At 40.1% G+C, this 16,702-nt stretch overlaps 1 protein-coding gene across 1 annotated transcript; it reads right to left on the bottom strand.

The window, feature by feature from the left end:
• Positions 1-211: 211 nt before the first annotated feature.
• On the bottom strand, positions 212-16,275 carry LOC131692482 (uncharacterized). Its single transcript, XM_058979554.1, has 3 exons — positions 15,604-16,275; positions 2,306-3,450; positions 212-2,241 (listed from the first exon to the last, which is right to left on the bottom strand). Exons 2-3 carry the CDS (start codon positions 3,422-3,424, stop codon positions 1,168-1,170), a joined length of 2,193 nt encoding a protein of 730 aa, XP_058835537.1. The 5' UTR covers positions 3,425-3,450; positions 15,604-16,275; the 3' UTR covers positions 212-1,167.
• Between the last annotated feature and the right edge of the window lie 427 nt (positions 16,276-16,702).

The following is a 16,702-nucleotide window of genomic DNA, read 5'->3' as shown; positions in this document are numbered from 1 at the left end:
TTCATTTTAATTGAGATATGGCTTGGCAACTTAACAGTTAGAAGTCTCAAAATTAGTATACACAGAAGAAGATAACGTGAAGAGAAAGGATTTTAAAACATATCTTTTAAATATAGGCACTTGTTGGTGAAATTTCAACAAAATTTTACTTAAATAAAATAGTAATATATGGAAAAAGTATTTTTTGATAGATATACAGCGTATAATTAATGAACTACAGTAATAGTACAGCTTTTGACAGTTTGTTTATCTAACATAACAAAGAATACCCGCATATTGAAGATATTTACATTCTTTTTTTTTCTCAATTTTGTTTCCAAAAAGAAAATGATAGTTGATCTAGTACGGAATTTGATATGATTCTACTCTCCGTGTAAAAGATTATAGTACAGAATATAAAAAGAAAGAAAAGTAACATAAAACATGCACTCATGCAAACGATTTAATTTATGAAAAATATGTGTAAGAGTCAAAATAGTCCTCTGGTTAAAAATGAAGGTTTTCGATGTATTGCACCTCGGTTCGTTTAACTGGTTCATAAGTTTACTAATACAATTAACTATGCTGCTATGTGTGTGTGTATGCGTGTTGTTCGCGTGTAACTTGATCAGTCTATTGTAGATTGTGGTTTGATTGATTGGTTTTACCAAGGGTTTATGTAGCTGACCCTTCAAAGAGATTCTCTAGTTCTAAACCTGGGGAAAGATTACACAGGTAGAAAGGATACAGGTGTGTAAAATTTCCATATTAAATGCTAATGAATTAAATATACATGCAAATTAAATAGAAAAATAATTGGTGGGATTGCTTTCAGTTTTGTTCAAGGTAACTTATGTTGCGCGGTTTCGTTTTTTTTGTGGTGTAACTTAACTGTTAAAATTCGTAGTTTGCTTATTTTGAGCCTTTACATGTCTTTTCGTTTTCGTTTCCTTACATGCGAATGAAATATGAAACAATAAAAAACAAAACAAACAAAATAAGCTAAATTTCAGTAAAGAAAAATAAAAATACACGTTTCACAGTTTACAGAAAAATGCTTCGAGGAAGATTTCTTCTGCGTTGATGGTATAAGGAAACATAATAGTACGAATAGAGGAGGATGTTCCGTTCTCCCGAAAGGAGCACACAAGAGGAGAAGATGCAATAGCCGGATTACAAAATGACACCTTACGATGACTCCATGGGCGAATTACTGTCGGCCGGAATTTCCCGTTTAATCGCGATGGGATTGTAGTCGTCTTTGATTTTGCCTGGTGCCGGAACAATAACCCCTTGCTGTTGAGGTGGCATTTGTGGCGGTAGAGGTAGATGAAGATGGTGATGAAGTTGGCTGGGCGGTGAGACCGATTCTCGGTCCGATTCCGGCCCACGTCGTGCCATCGACAGATCTTCCACAAGGTCATCCCCTTCGCCACTAATATCACGATGATCTTCACGGTCCATTGAATCGCGTTCCAACCGGTCGTAGGACTCGGATCCATTGCTGCGATGGTGACGATCGCCTTCCGAAGACCCACGTCGTAAGTCACGATCATCTGGAGATCCCATGGACACAGAACGCATGTACTTCATTAGAACACTCGGACTTGGGGAACGAGCAGTGCCGTGTGTACCAGGTGAGGTGTTGATACCGTTCACAGCAGCATGGGCAGCTGCTGCTATGGCCATCGCATGGAGAGCTTCACGGCCAGCTGCCTGCTGGAGGAATGAAGGATCAAGCAAAGCAGCAGCCGGATGTGGAATTGTCGGTGGCAAATGGGGTCCCGAATGTTCCATCTTAATCATTCTTGGTTTGTCATCATCGCCCTGTTGCAACTGAGACTGCGATGGCATTTGCTGCTCTCCGGGATGTCCCGTGCCAAACATATGCGACGCACCGCTCAGACCATATGGGAATGGCGCAGGACTGCCTCCAGAAGTGGGACTGCGTTTTATCGCTCGATTCATCGGACGTCCGGTAGTGATACCCATCTTTTTCACCTTGTCGTAGAGAGTTCGCGAAGGAACACCGTACCTGCGAGCTGCCTGCAATGCACTCATTCCATTACGTACACACTCGATCGCGTTATGAATATCCGTGCGGGTGTATTGTTTGTATCGTTTCCACTCCGGCTTCTGCTGTTGGTGAGGAACGTACGAAGCCAGGCGGGCATCATCGGCACTGTAGTTCAGTCGAGGCTCCATCATGGCTTCATCGTCGTAGGATTTGTCGGCGTAAGGCGAAAGTGGTTCCTTCATGTGCTGCAAAAAAACATTTAATAGATGAGCATTTCGTTGATCAATTTGACAGTTCAGTGAAATATACCTTGTATCCTCCGCCGTTGGAGTGATGGCTGCTGCTCAGATTGGTGGGGTGATGGTGTCCAACAGCAGCGCTAGCAGCTGCTGCCGCAGCTTCTGATTTCATTCCTTGGATCGGTTGTAGCGACAGTGGTGATGGCGATGATTGCGAAGAATCAGCAGGATTCGATTGAGCAAGAACGTTACGGAGAATCGGGGTGTCATGAAGCATAGTGGTCATTGATTGAAGCTTTTTGCGCTTTAGTGGGTTCATATCTGCGCTAGAATCGTACACGGAGCTGAGCATATTGTGCAGCTGCGGTTGGTGTAAGGTGACAGGAATCTGGCCTGGAAGAGACCATCGAAGATTTTGCGGTGGTGGCAGGGACGAGGATGATGAGGCAGATGGAGTTTGTCTTTGGTCGTCATGCGACGGTTCGTTGTGGTGGGAATATGATGGGTGAGGCGGAGAGTGAGTAAAGGAGGCCGAGTGTTCGCCATGCTCACGTTCTTCGTGCTGGCGTTCCCGATCTCTGTCACGCTCGATGGCGGTAGGACTGGTGCGTGAATAGAGGCTGGTGTACGGTGATTTATACGTGTACGGTGGGGATGAGCTGCTACTCTGAGCAATCGAAACGTTTGTGGAGGTTGAGATGACTGGAGGGGACTGATGGTTGCTACTGGGTGGCTGCGGTTTGCTGCTGTAGTTGTTGTTACTTGAAAAAGCCGACTCGCGTTCACGCTCAATTACCATTTTCTTGAACCGTCCGTGGATATCGTCCATATCAAACAACCCCTTCACTTCCAGTTGCTTTGCGATCTCCATTATGGGCTCAATTTGAGCTTGGGTAACGTTCACCTCTCCGGTGTACATGTATTCTAGAATGGCACGCATTTCAAACTCCCGTACGCCTGGGAATAGGATACTACAGTGGTCCATCGGGACGTCCTGTAGAATCGACTGAAAATACGGAGAATTGGCGGCGAGTACCACTCGGTGTGCCTTGAATTGGACCTGTTCGTCAACGTAGATGGTGCAGTCTACGTAGCATTCCATCTTGCTGAGCGCGTCCAGGATCTCCACCAAGTTGGACTTGTGGTTGTTCCATCGTAGACAGTACGTTTGGGCTTCACTGCTACCCATTTTGAATGTGTTGTTATTTTGCACTGCTGGAATGATACAGAAAAGAAAAAAATCCATGGAGAGTCGATCGAAAAGAGGTGATGAATACGGTAGCCAAGACACAAACCATGAGTTTGGAATATTTTACTCAACGTTTCACTTTTCTATGGATATCAATCGATTTCGTAAATACCGTAATCGGTTAATATAGAAAAGAACAAATGAGTGTCAGGATATTCTGGCACTTATCCAGATTTTAAACAAGAAAATAAATCGATCAAAGAATTGATATACCCATATTGAGAATCTAATTGAAAATAAAACCATTAAATGTATTAATTATAGAATCCTGATCTAAAAATCGTGTAATTCATGAACTGCTCTAAACTTCGCGAAAAATATTGACTACGGCTCGAGTTTATTTAACCCCCGTTTAATTTTTTAAGTTAATTAATTTTTTTGATTTCGTATGGAAACTAACGGTTTGGCAAGAGATTTACTCCCATAGTCGAAAAACCCAGGCGTATTCAACAGACTAGTGGTATTATGACTATCGAATTGATGACTCGACAAATATGGCTCAAAACAAACTGGTCGTTAAGATTGGCCAGTAGCGTGTGTTGGGGAAAGTTCAAGATTTTTAGAAACTCGTGGAAGTAATTTTGTTATATTTTTATGAAAGTTTGATTATTCAACATTGATTTGATTGGCAGTTTTGAGATAGAGCAAAGTTTAAAGTTACGGGTTCCAACTAGACCAAACTAGTTCAAAACAATTTCTAATTTAAGTTAATTTTGCTTACTGCTGAAACTGAGGCTTGCTACTGTAAAATCGTCGAATCCACGTTCATCACAATTGTATTGAAAATCGAGCAAACAATCCCGCCTCAAACGTAACAACCGATTCCGGCCAAATTTCGGCTCAAACCCGGTTAAGTCAAATTAGTACCAATCGGAATCTATAGCCGGCATGTCCGTCGGAAAATGAACCAACCATGTTTTCTCATTTCAACAATAACCACTTTCCACGCTTGCTTCGATTCTGACCGGTAGTCAACGATGAACGATGATATGGTGGCGCCAGCTATATACTAACCCCCTACCGAGCGAACGGCACTGCTGGAGTAACTGAAGGCAAATTCCGCCACACTCGTCCGTCATCCGTTGTTCTGGGGTGCACCAGCCAGCAGTGCTACTCCAGAGGGACCGCGGCTAGACCCGATGAAGTAGCGAAAATGTTCCGGTTTTCCCTATACCAACCAATCTTGATTACGATCAAGTCGCGCACTGCCATTCGCCCACCATCATCGCCATTCGAGGAAACACGAAGTAATCATCGCGTGACCAATCAACCGTGGCGAGCTTGTATTGTTTCTTGGAAGCTTGAATTTCGCAAATTTTATTATTTTGCCTGCTTTTGGGCGCAAAATAGAAAGAAATAGCGAAGAAAAACACGAACGGTAGAAACGGGAATGGAAAACTACTGGTAGGTAATTATGGAAGGGGGGGGGGGGGGGGGGGTAGATGTCTTAGGTGGTTTGAGGTTTCGAGCATGTGTTGGCTTGGGTCAACGGGGAATGATTTTTCATTCCGCATTTTTGCAGAACCACTGCATGAGACGCAGTAAAGGCAGTATAATTGTACGGTAGGATAAGTGATTTGCATAAAATCGGGGGCTATTTCGCGATTAGTGTTATTAGTGAACGAGCTTGCTAAACATTGTAGAGGAGAAATTGGGCACAGTTGGCAAGGATAGTTGCTCACTTCGGATACAATAAGTTTATTCGAAGGATAAAATTTTTGAAAACGCCCTTCGAACTGGAACAAAATTTCAAATGAAGAGAACACTGCCCAAATTTATAAACGCGGGTGGCCAATTAATACCTCTATCAAAGGCCATCATCTAACTCTCAATCAATCAGCTAGATGCCGAAAATACCATTGAACGCACTAAGGGTTCAACTGTGCGATACTCTCCCTATTTTTATTTTTGCTATTTAGGGAAAAATGACCCTTAGAATTTTCTGTTAAAGCGGCATCAGTTAGTTAATTTAGTGTGGTGAATTATAGTTTAGCTCGTACCCCTCGGAAAATAGTTTTTTTATATGTTGTATATCCTGTTGAGGTCGAAGTAGACTTTCGTTTTTCTTTGTGCTAAAGCACACTTTTGACAGAGAATGCAATTTGCACCCGAGATCGAATAAAAAAAGTGCGTTTGTTTTGTGAAAGCCGGAAGTTTGCCTCTTCCATTAAATTCCCCTTTTTCAGGGGCTAAACCGACAGTTCATTTAAAAAAAAATGTGCGAAGTGTTCACGTTGAAAACCGCTTTCTGCGTTTGCCATTTGCTGGTTGCGCTTATCAGATGTGGTTTACCAAAGAGGAATGAATGAATGAATAGTAAATATATTTCGTGTTTGTATGTTTATCCAAGTTAAAAATATCGAAGAAGGCGTGAAAAATATTAGTTTTCGCGCCACTTGCCCAGAACATTGTCATTTTTTTCCCCACGTTTGCTTGAATAGAATACAATTATCGATTACGATGGAGGATGTTCCGTTCAACAAAGAACCGTTCTGGATCCTGAATTTGTTTTGTGGAAACAGAGAGAATGATCTATTGTCGCACATTGTGCCGCTTCGTATCATATACTGTGCTGATGTGGTTCTGCTGTTGGTAGGGTGCATGCAAAAATTGCATTTAGTAAAGGGCAAGTTAAGGTGCTAGATTATGCAAATCATGTGAATAGGATAAAAAAGGATGTGCTATAATGCAAATTTGTACCTTTTTTCGCAAAGAAAGTAGAAATTTGTTCAGCTCTAGAAATGTTTTCATGCGTTGCAGTGTGGGAACCCGAATATTATTTATGCTTTAAAGGGAACATCATTTCAAGGACTCGTTTAGTAAGATTGTAGCGAAGAGATCTACCGCCATTAAATTGTCCTAGAATATTTAGTTTTTAAATTTAGACAATAACAGAAAAAAAGTAAATAAATACACCCGAAAATACTAGATCATTATGAAATACAACAATGTAAGGAAAAAAGCAAACAATAAAGTGATTTCAGTGTTAGTTTTAGACAAAGTACTAGTATAGTTAAAATTAGTCTTAAGGATTTTTGTAACGTGCTATGTAAAAAAAGAAACTGGCGTAAAAAGCTTTTGCAAACGCCGTGTCAAATAAACGTATGGAAAAAAAAAATCTACCGCCATTAATTGTTTTTTTATCATGGAGGTTTTAACCTTAGGGTCATTCGCCTCTTTTCGATTTAGAGAATTCTCTTTTTGGAAAAAATCTCTAACCCTATGTGCGGAGTTGGGAATGGAACCCAGGTGAGCTGCGTACAAGGCAATCGATTTACCAACTACGCTATGCCCGTCCCGTTGCCATTAATTGTTGTTTAGCTGTCTTTAGCCGTACTCAAGACCCAATCACGACTTTACAAACAAGGTTGCTTTATTTTAGTTTTATGAATGTTTATTGGGGCGACCAAAAACAACAACCTTGTTGTTCCCTATAAAATCCTGCGACTCTGTCCAAAGTTTCAGCAAAATCCATCAACATTTACTCATTTCTACAACCTCTTAAAATTTGAAAAAAAAAAAAAGAAAAGAAATACTTAGAGACGCAATATCGTTCCAGGCTTTCGCCAGTAGGTGTCACTGTAAGCGTCCATAGCGTTAAAATCTTAAAAAAATGATAGAAAATATTTGTTTCATGCAAACGTCAATCCGTTTTAGCAATGGGTAAATGATGACTGATTTGAATCTAATTTGGGACATTTTCATTGTGACATAGGAAACACTTGTGCGGAATTCTTAAAATATTCCAACCTACAGAACACTAATGTTTATGTATAATTAAAGTGGCTGATAAATTCCTTGAAACCTGGTGATATGTATAAGCTTCATTTTACTGAAAGCCAAAGTTTTTTTTTTAGTTTCAAGCAACAGAACATTCTATAGATCCCGATCAATTGGAATGCTCAAAATAATAGTTGCATGTTCTCCAAGCATATAAGTTTGAATCCGTTATGCTTTTCGTATCAATTGACGTAATGTAGCATGTATGTATGTTTCACGTTTTGTACTTGTAATGTGAAATACATTCCGCAATGTGTTTAAGTCGAATCTCATATTATTTTGTAGAAGTTTTTTGCGAAATTAGTTTATCGCGACAAGTGAAGATAAGAAAGATAATTTTATTGCCTACAACTTTGTCGAACTGCAAATCAATTCAACATCCTTAGGAGAAGTTATTAAATTCATAATGAAGTAATGTCTGACTCAGTTTTGCATAGGGCATAACAGTACATGGTGGTGAATCGATAGTCGATCTCCAAGAACTTTTTTTGCGTAATAATGGTTAGGTATAATTTAATAGTATATTTGGAACTATTTTAGTGCACAATATAAGTCATCTTTTGACAACCAAATTTTATGTTTATTACCTTCACCAACAGGCCCCTTGGCCCCAATGGTGGTTTCTTAAACTAATTACATTTTAAAATTGCCAACATTTTCGCTTTTATCGCATTCCGCGTCCGGTTGAAGTTAAAGGCCGTCGTCACACTGTTAGAAATTCGCTGGAGTCCGGTAACAGCGCTCTGGCAACCATAGTTGGTTCTCCTGAACGGAACTCGCAGAAGAGAGTTATTACGTAGAGCTCGAACGCGGGCTTGAAGATCCAGACGTCCGAGAATTATAGGGCAATCCACTCTGGCAGAGAGTAAGTCCGAGACAAACAAGGCTCGAGAGCAGTCCCTCCTAATGCTGAGTGTATCGAGGTGTATTAGCTGGCAACGGTTTTCATAGGTTGGTAGCTGAAATCTTTTTCGCCATGGAAGATGCCGAAGGGCGAAGCGTATGAACCTGCGTTGAACAGCCTCGATTCTGTCAATCCCGTTCTGGTAGTACAATATTCTAACGTTAAGCGAACCAACGCGCAGTAAAGCGATTTAAGACAATATACGTCCCTGAAGTTTTTCGCTATACGGAAGATGAACCCAAGCTATTGTGATACCTTATCCACGATGTATGAAGTATGTGGTTTGAATGTTAGTGCCGAATCCATGATGACTCCTAGATCTTTGATGTGAGAGTGTGTTGGAATATTCGAGCCGAAGAAATGGTAGTTAAACTGAGTCGGATGGGGTTTCCGCGTGAACGTAACGATAGAGCATTTGCTCGGGTTTAAAACCATTCTGTTTAGATCACACCACGTACTAAAGCTGTCCAGTTCCCTCTGAAGAAGTTCGGTATCGGTTTTATCCCGTATTTGTTGAAAAAATTTCATGTCGTCGGCGAAAGAAAGGCGGGGTCCTTGTAATGTGAAATTGACGTCATTAAAGTAGAGGAGGAATATTACTGGACCGAGATGGCTTCCTTGTGGTATGCTGGATGTAGCGAAGAATGGTGCAGATAGACAGTCCTTAATGCTGATTTGGTGTTGCCTTCCATCGAGGTAGGAACGAAACCAGCGTAGAAGTTGTTCATGAATGCCGAGTTTGTCCAGCTTCGCTATTGCGATATCATGGTTGATTTTGTCGAAGGCCGCAGATAGATCCATGTAAATAGCAATCCGTCGGCGAATCCATCCATTACATATATTGTGAACAAGAGCAGGTTTGTCGTTGTCGATCGTTTAGGCATGAAACCGTGTTGGTCATCTGCAGTGTAGTGTTTGCAGTGAAAGAAAATAGGATCTAACACAACCAGCTCGAACAGTTTTGATACGGCACTTAAACACAAGATTCCCCGATAATTGTCAATGTTCGATTTGTTTCCTTTTTTATGAACTGGAAACATGTGCGCAGCTTTCCAGCAGGAAGGGAATGTACCAGTATTGACTGATAGCTCGAAGACTCGCCGAAGTGGTTCAAGAAGCCCGCTGATGAACTTTTTGACAAAAATCGAGGGAACACCATCTGGATCCGGGGAACAAGATGCTTTCAGTTTGGAATTTGCTGCAAGAATGGCAGCATTATCGACACAAATTCGGTTGATGGCTCGTCCTAGAGACGGAGTTAAATTGGCGGCGGTAGCGACTTGTTGTGATGCCAGGCGCTCGTTGGAAAAAACGCTTGAAAATTTGTCGGGGAACAGTTGGCAAATTTCCTTAGTGTCGGTGCCTAAAACTCCATTAAACGACATACAAGATGATAAACAGGATTCTTTTCGCTGCTCGTTAACATACTTCTAGAACGACTTGGGCTTGGATTTCAGTTGACGCTCGACGTTTCGCTGGTGTCTAAAAAGGCGCGTCTGCTTTACTGTTTGTATTCGTGGTTGAGTTGAAAGTAGTGATTTCGTAATGCAAGTGTCTTATGCTTCGAGAATTTTTTAAATGCAGCTCGTTTGGCAGATTCTAAACGTCTAAGGACGGTTGATTGCCAGGGAGGGTGTTCATCGGTACTAATTGTTCGTTTAGGCACATGGCGGTCGATAAGATAGTTAAGAATACTAGAAAGCGTCATCGCTGCTTCGTTCGCGGCATCATTGTTAAGAATTTCTTCCCAGTTTATATCCAACAGCGTGCTAACGATGCTGTCGTAGTCAGCGTTTTTAAAATCGTAGACTATAGAGCTAAAGACGTCTTCAAAATTCACTCCTAGGTTACCAACGAATACAAGATGTAGTGAGGGATGATGACGCACCTGCTTGACTAAAGGAGTCGGTACAGTGCAGCAGTACGGAGCGTAGTCCCGGGCACTTACAAAGCAGAGGTCCAATGTGCGTCCATTCTCGTTGGTGACATTATTAATTTGCCGAAGAGTTGCACTGCTGTAGTTGTCCAAAATACAACTGGCATTGTTAATAAGCGCAGATTTTTCGAAATCCAATCGTAGAAAACCATTACTTGCCTGGCACCACGTCAAGCCAGGTAAGTTGAAGTCGCCCAGTATAACAATATCATCAGACCAAATTTTAGCTCTGCATTTTACGGCATAGGGGGTACAAAGTTGTGGGCAATAAAATATCTTTCCTATTTTTACTTGCAGTGATAATCTAATGCATACAGTGTCACCTAGCGGTGACAATACAAGTTTGTGGGTTTTCTCCATGTAAATAAACGTTGGTCTGGTAGCTTCAAACGTTAGTCTGGTAGCTAGACTTGTCTGATTTGGAGCAGACCCTGCTGGTAGGACTAGGAATCCACTCACGAGCGGCCCTATGCGGGTCATTTTATGTCACTCTTGGCTACATAGTTAATGTATAAACGAATTCAAGCAGGTGAATTTATGCACACTTTAGTATACGCGACATTAAACGCGATCAAACACGTTAACATATAAACGTTTGTGTCCTTCGCGATAATAAAAAACTAGTCACGTATACGAACATGCAGTGACGATTACCTGTGCACATCTATATCCACCATTTCGTATACATAAGAACGCTCCGGTGATCAAGTCAATATCTTAGCACTTACACATTTATAAACGTGGTCATAAGTCTGTGGTCAAATCAACTACTATCACCACAGCACTGTTACCGGATTTGTTAAGCCAAAAAAACGTCTGTATACATTTTGCTTTTCAAACATGGAAAAATATTTGCTCGAATTTCGTGCGTTTAAAAAAACACAGGAAAGTTTGAATACCTTACGAGAACTTCCAATGTGTATCATTTCTCAATAATTTCAAATTTACGGAAACCACTATACCACCTTTAACGCTACGAACACACAAGGAGCGTCCAAAGTCTTTGATTCAGTAGAAGAGTAAATTCATGGTTTTATGATACAAATGTCGACGTTTATTCATACAACAAGTAATACGAGGAATCTATCAGATATTGAAGCAATACTGAACTATTTGGAAATAAAACTACTGCTACAAAACTCTAGATGAACTTGCATACGTATGATTCGGTTAAAAATTGGGAATAAGAAGAAATACAAGAAACGCGCATTCAAGTTCTTCTAGATGCCCTCCACTTTATTCAATGTTAGATTCTATCTGGAATGCATAGGAAAAATTGTGTTCAACTTTGCCATCGGTTTACCCATAGAAAACGTTTATTGAACACTAAAATATGAATATCGGTCGGTTTATTAGAGTATCATGATTAAAACTATGCATAATAATTGCTGAAAAAACTATCGATCTAGCTGAATGCAGCTTTTGAAAAAGTGGCTGTGTTTTTTCGATACTTTGTTGTGTTACATGCCCCAGCACAGTGTGCTAGTGTGACAAAAAATCACAGCCACTCTTTCATATGCACCATTCAGCTAGATCGGCGGTTCTTCAGCAAATATTTTGCATAATTTGAATCGTGAGTATCTAATAAATCGACTGAATTCCCTTCTTCTACAGTTTTATAAAGGTTTTATATGGATAAGTAGGTGACAAAGCTGAACATATTTTTTCCTAGTCATAACATACTACCAAGCGTTATAATCTTTTAGACGGTCAACCAAAGCTTCTTGAACCTTAATAAATAATTTCCAGGGATTGTCTAGAATGGCTAAGATTCAAAAATAGAAAAGATTACCGAGTGTTGTACATTTTTCTTGGCTCAGATTAACTTAGATCTCGACGGATAAATAAATTCTTTTATTATTCATAATACATAATAGATAGGGGAGACCGGGGCTAGTTGGCGGTGTTTTCAGTTTTAAATTTTTACCGCTTTTATGTAGGCAGATCTTGCAAAATAGAACACGCGGCCTGAAAGAGCAGACCGTTGGCAACATCTCTGATTTTTTATGAAGTGTTTGATGCATTGTCTCCATTTTTAGAGACAAAAATATGTGACGCGGAAAACCCGCCAACTTACCCCGGCCCCGGGGTAAGTTGGCGGTATGTGAGTATACGCCAATAACTAAGCAATCAAATAGAGATTCAATTACTTCAAGGGTCCTTTTGGATCGTGCTGAATGTCTTTTCAAGAAAACTGTATATTAACCTACATTTGCTATTATATTTCAGTTTCAATACCCAGGTATTTTGACTTTGACGCGTACTCCCCATTCAAAAGCAAATTTTCGAAATTCTTCATGCAATTGGCCGGAATAAATCTCTCCTGCATTGACGAGATACACAAGAAAAAGATTTTCTTACTTTGGAGTGAATTCCAGAAATAAAAACTTTTGATGACTTTTTGTGCACTGTAAATAGTACCGCCAACTTGCCCCGCGTGCAGCACCGCCAACTAACCTCAACCGCATATTTTATCAAAAACTATTTAAAAATAACTTTTGTTTGTGGATAGGTGTAGATGTATATATATATACGGATACTGAAAGCTCTTTTCATGCGCTATCGAAAAATATAATCATTCGGGAAATAGATTGAAAATCACCCCAAAATAACGCAAAGTATTTAAAATTTAGAAAATTTACTTGGTATGCTCAAAAACACAATATCACCCAAAACTTCCACCAAACAAATCGTTTTGCAACAAAAACCCATTGGATAATGGGTTTCACATAACTTGAGGTACACAAAAAGAGGCAGCGCTATATGTCTAATAGAAACAGAGAAAAAGGGATTCCGCCAACTTACCCCAACCGCCAACTAGCCCCGGGCTCCCCTATATTGCAAGATTGAGGAAATTTGTTGTTTTTTCTCGATTCATTGAGATCGTTAAGGTTTCATCGGTTTCATTGTTCATAATCTAAAGCATCTCCTCGATCTTGTTGTCTTTTTTACGATTGGTAACCAAATTTATTCGTAGTTGATTGCACATCCTAAAGTAATCCGATTTAGTCAACACCATATCCGAATTAGCAAAACCATGCAGGGCTAATGTTTTCGAATCGACCGCCATTTTAGTTGCTTATTTTGGAACTTGTTTGTTCTTGGATAAGATCGTGAAGTCCTATGGTGATCTTTTTAAGGCACTGCTCACCTTAATTCCACTACCCTTCACAATCCCATGCCAAAAAGCCAACATCTCAATCATTGGTTCCCTGCGTGAACACCGCACAGCGGAAGTAGTCAAATTGGATAATCATTAAGCGGTCGTAATCACGTTCAGTCTGACTGCGGGATCTTTTGTCTCTGTAAAAAAACCGGATCCGCACAAATGAAGCATCAGGATCTCAAAAGTTTGACAACTTAACTTCTCAATGCGTTCCCATCACTGCCGCTGCCGTTCCGTGTTGGTTTAGTCTTTGGATTGCATTGTAAATCTTTTTTTTTTTGACTAACCCGGCTTTTGTGTACGAGCAAAAAAAAAGCAAAAGCGAAAATCGGGTGCGGGTGTTGCATTTCTGCCCGTAAAGTGCAAAAATCCCCTGCTCCTAATCCCATCGAAAGTTAGTGAGCAGGACCTCCCTCTCCGGGTAGTCTTTTGTGGCTTTCCTTCGATCCAGTTTTTCGGTTCTCACACTTTTTATGTCTGGAATCTGTTCGTTTCCTTTCTGTTTCGAAGCGAGTGCGAAGAAGCCGAAAAAGAATACACACAGATTGTGTAACTTCTTTTGTTAAAACTAGGTTTCTGCACGGATCGAGCTGTGGGTCTCGGTGCAACAATGTTTTCGGCACATGCTTGACCGTGGGGTGCATTTTTTTTTCAACGACGTGATCATTTTTCATATGATTAGAAGTGTATCCTATAAGATTTTTGAACATCCTTAGATGTTGGAAATATATTCGATGGGTGGAAATAGGAATATCGGGATGGCTGAAAACTGGACCGGTTTCGAAATCCGACCACTCTGACAACAGTTTATAAAATTTTAGTATACTTTGTTAATTTTGTATGAGTCGGATGTTTGATAACCTGTCGCGACATTTTTGCTACTCATGATATTTTTAACAAAATCTGTCGTAAGAATCACAAAATATTGAAAATAAAGCATTCCGTCACGTCGTGGGTTGTCTAGACGATTTTTAATACAGAATTTTTGAAATGTTACTTAAACCGACTACCCTTTATATTTCTTCCGGTCTAAATTTCATAACTGTGTATTAGTATCACGTTGATCGTTAAATTTTCGATCAAGAAAAAAGATTATTCTGTTTTATAGTTTGAGATGGAGAAGCGTCTATGATAAAAACCTTGTGTTCATTGCGAGAGGCAGTGATACGATGTTGAAATCTGTGTTTCCAACAATTTTTTTTGCACCCGATGCCCAAAATAGTTCCATGAAATTTATGTGAACTTTTCTAAAAATCTGTTAAAAATTGGAATACATACAATTATTTGTAATGTTTTTTAAATTGGTTTGTCCTTGTCTGTGCCGAACAATGGTTAAAATATCTGAAATTTTACATGAAAATCAGTGATTGCGGAAACATTGACCGAGATTGTTTTAGTTTTAATAAGAAATTTTCGAATCATGAGCTTTTTAAAACTTTTTTTTTTGCGAAAGCATGCGGATTCTTAGTTCAAAACCAGTTCAACTTGGATTTTAATAAATTCTTAAAAAGAGCACAAATTTGACGCAAAAACGATTTATGAATTCAAATTATTCAAAAGCATTCATCGACTAAACATTTGAATTTGAAAAATAACTTCTTTATGTACAAGGAAGATAACGAGCCGTATATTACTGATGACTTAGGTGGACAGATTTCGAGGCACCCCGGTATAGTCCGTCTCCAGGTATCAATTGCAAAAGCGCCTGAATTACATCATTTACTCTAACTACGTATAAGTGTGACTCAAATTAACGATGGAAACAATGCACGCATCTCTCCTCCCGGATTAAATAGTTCACCACGCGCCTCCATTCGACATCGCTGACTCGCTTATCTTGCCTCTTTATGAGCAAAGTCTAGTTGCGTATGTAATTAAAATTGAAAGCAGCTGTCTGTCGAACCCAGTTCAAAGAAAATAGAGAACCCCGTTACAAAGCTCGAATTCATCTCCGGCTTCCAGTCAGCCGCGCATCGAGATCCCTTTCGAGCAAGGTTAGCCGTTGTGCAATTTAACGCATCCGCCGAATACGCTATCCTTGGTTCGCTTAGCAGGCTTAGCAGCGAACCACATGTGGTGTTTAGCATCATCAGCAAAGCGCATCAACGCACATGTGTTGGTAAAATTAGGAAAGTTATTTTTAGTTACTTTTGAGGGCGGTTTTCCTAGGGGTTGTATTTTGAAGCTATCATGACTTTTTCTTCTTTTCGATGCCATTTCCTTCGTGAGACGTTGAGCTCTCAAGGGAGTTGTGACTTGGCAAAAAATAAAACAGGCGTAGGAGTGCTGAATGTAACAGCATTTTTAAAAATATGATTTTTGTGTTGACTTACCTTCTTAAATTATAGTTTGTGATGTGCCTTCCTGTCGTCGTGAAGTTTAGCTGATCTCGATTTGTCTTTCGTTGCCGGGAGCCTCGAGGCAGTTATTCATAATCACAAACTTCACAAATTTTCAGCCAACTACGATGTTGCACAAGTTTTCAGCGCATAAGTGTTTCCGTTCAGTTTTCAATTTTGTTTGAGCAATTTGAAAATTTTGATAACCTCAAGCACAGCGAGTCCGAAACGATTATTGCGAAAATAGTGGAAAATAGGATTTTTTGGCGAAACTGGCAAACCGAAATAGTTGTGATGCCTTGTTTGTGCGACGAGTTTCAATCCAAAAAAAATAGCTGTGCGAGGTGAGTTTGTTCTTAGTGTTGTTTAGAAAATTTTGCTAGTTCTTCTACTGATTTTTTTACATCACTACAGTTTTCTTCTAATCACTAAATATTTCTCATATCGTTTTTCTTGTTAGTTAACAATATCACAAGTTTATTGTTTGTATTTTTTCCGACGATATCTTTACCACTGATACGCTATTTTCCCGTTCGCCCTTCACTTTCTTTTCTACGCACTTGACTGTTCACTTTTGCATTCGTTTCCTCCGTTGCACTTCCTGCGCGCCCGCATCTCAGGCACTATTCGCGGAGAAGGGCAGAAGTTTTCGTCCTCACTCAACAAAATTTCATTTCGTACTGTTTTGATAGTTTTATTTTCATTTTTCACACACTCTCTTGGAGCTGCGGCTGCGATTGCGATGCGGTTACGCTGCTCCTACGAAGGAAAACAGTTGTGTGGGTGAGTACCTCCTGTCACTCCTCCTCCACCTCGACAGCACACGAATCGCACGGTGCGTGAGTGCCGCGAATGCGACAAGAATGTTGCACTACCCGTGACAAGTGGGCTGCAAGCGCGAGTTCTTGTTGCAGCACCTCACCTCTCGCGCACACACGTGGGTCTTGGCGATAACTTTTGAACTAAACTGCTAACTTATGATCATCTGATAGTTTCCTTATCACCCTGAGTTATACAATTTTATCACTATCACTTCACCAGTCCTTTTCTCTCTAGAATGCAATTTCGAATTGCAAAAATTCTGAATTTTCGA

This window comes from Topomyia yanbarensis, chromosome 3 (genome assembly GCF_030247195.1).
Source record: "Topomyia yanbarensis strain Yona2022 chromosome 3, ASM3024719v1, whole genome shotgun sequence".
Classification (NCBI taxonomy): Eukaryota; Metazoa; Arthropoda; class Insecta; order Diptera; family Culicidae; genus Topomyia; species Topomyia yanbarensis.
The sequence above is the reverse complement of the archived record's forward strand: the minus strand, read 5'-3'. Positions and strand labels throughout refer to the sequence as shown.

What these genes read in the sequence shown, in the direction of transcription:
- LOC131692482 (XM_058979554.1), bottom strand. Translation starts at nt 3,424, where the DNA reads ATGGGTAGCAGTGAAGCCCAAACGTACTGTCTACGATGGAACAACCAC. An exon ending in CCAACGGCGGAGGATACAAG is followed by an intron (nt 2,242 to 2,305) that starts GTATATTTCACT and finishes GTTTTTTTGCAG; the next exon opens with CACATGAAGGAACCACTTTC.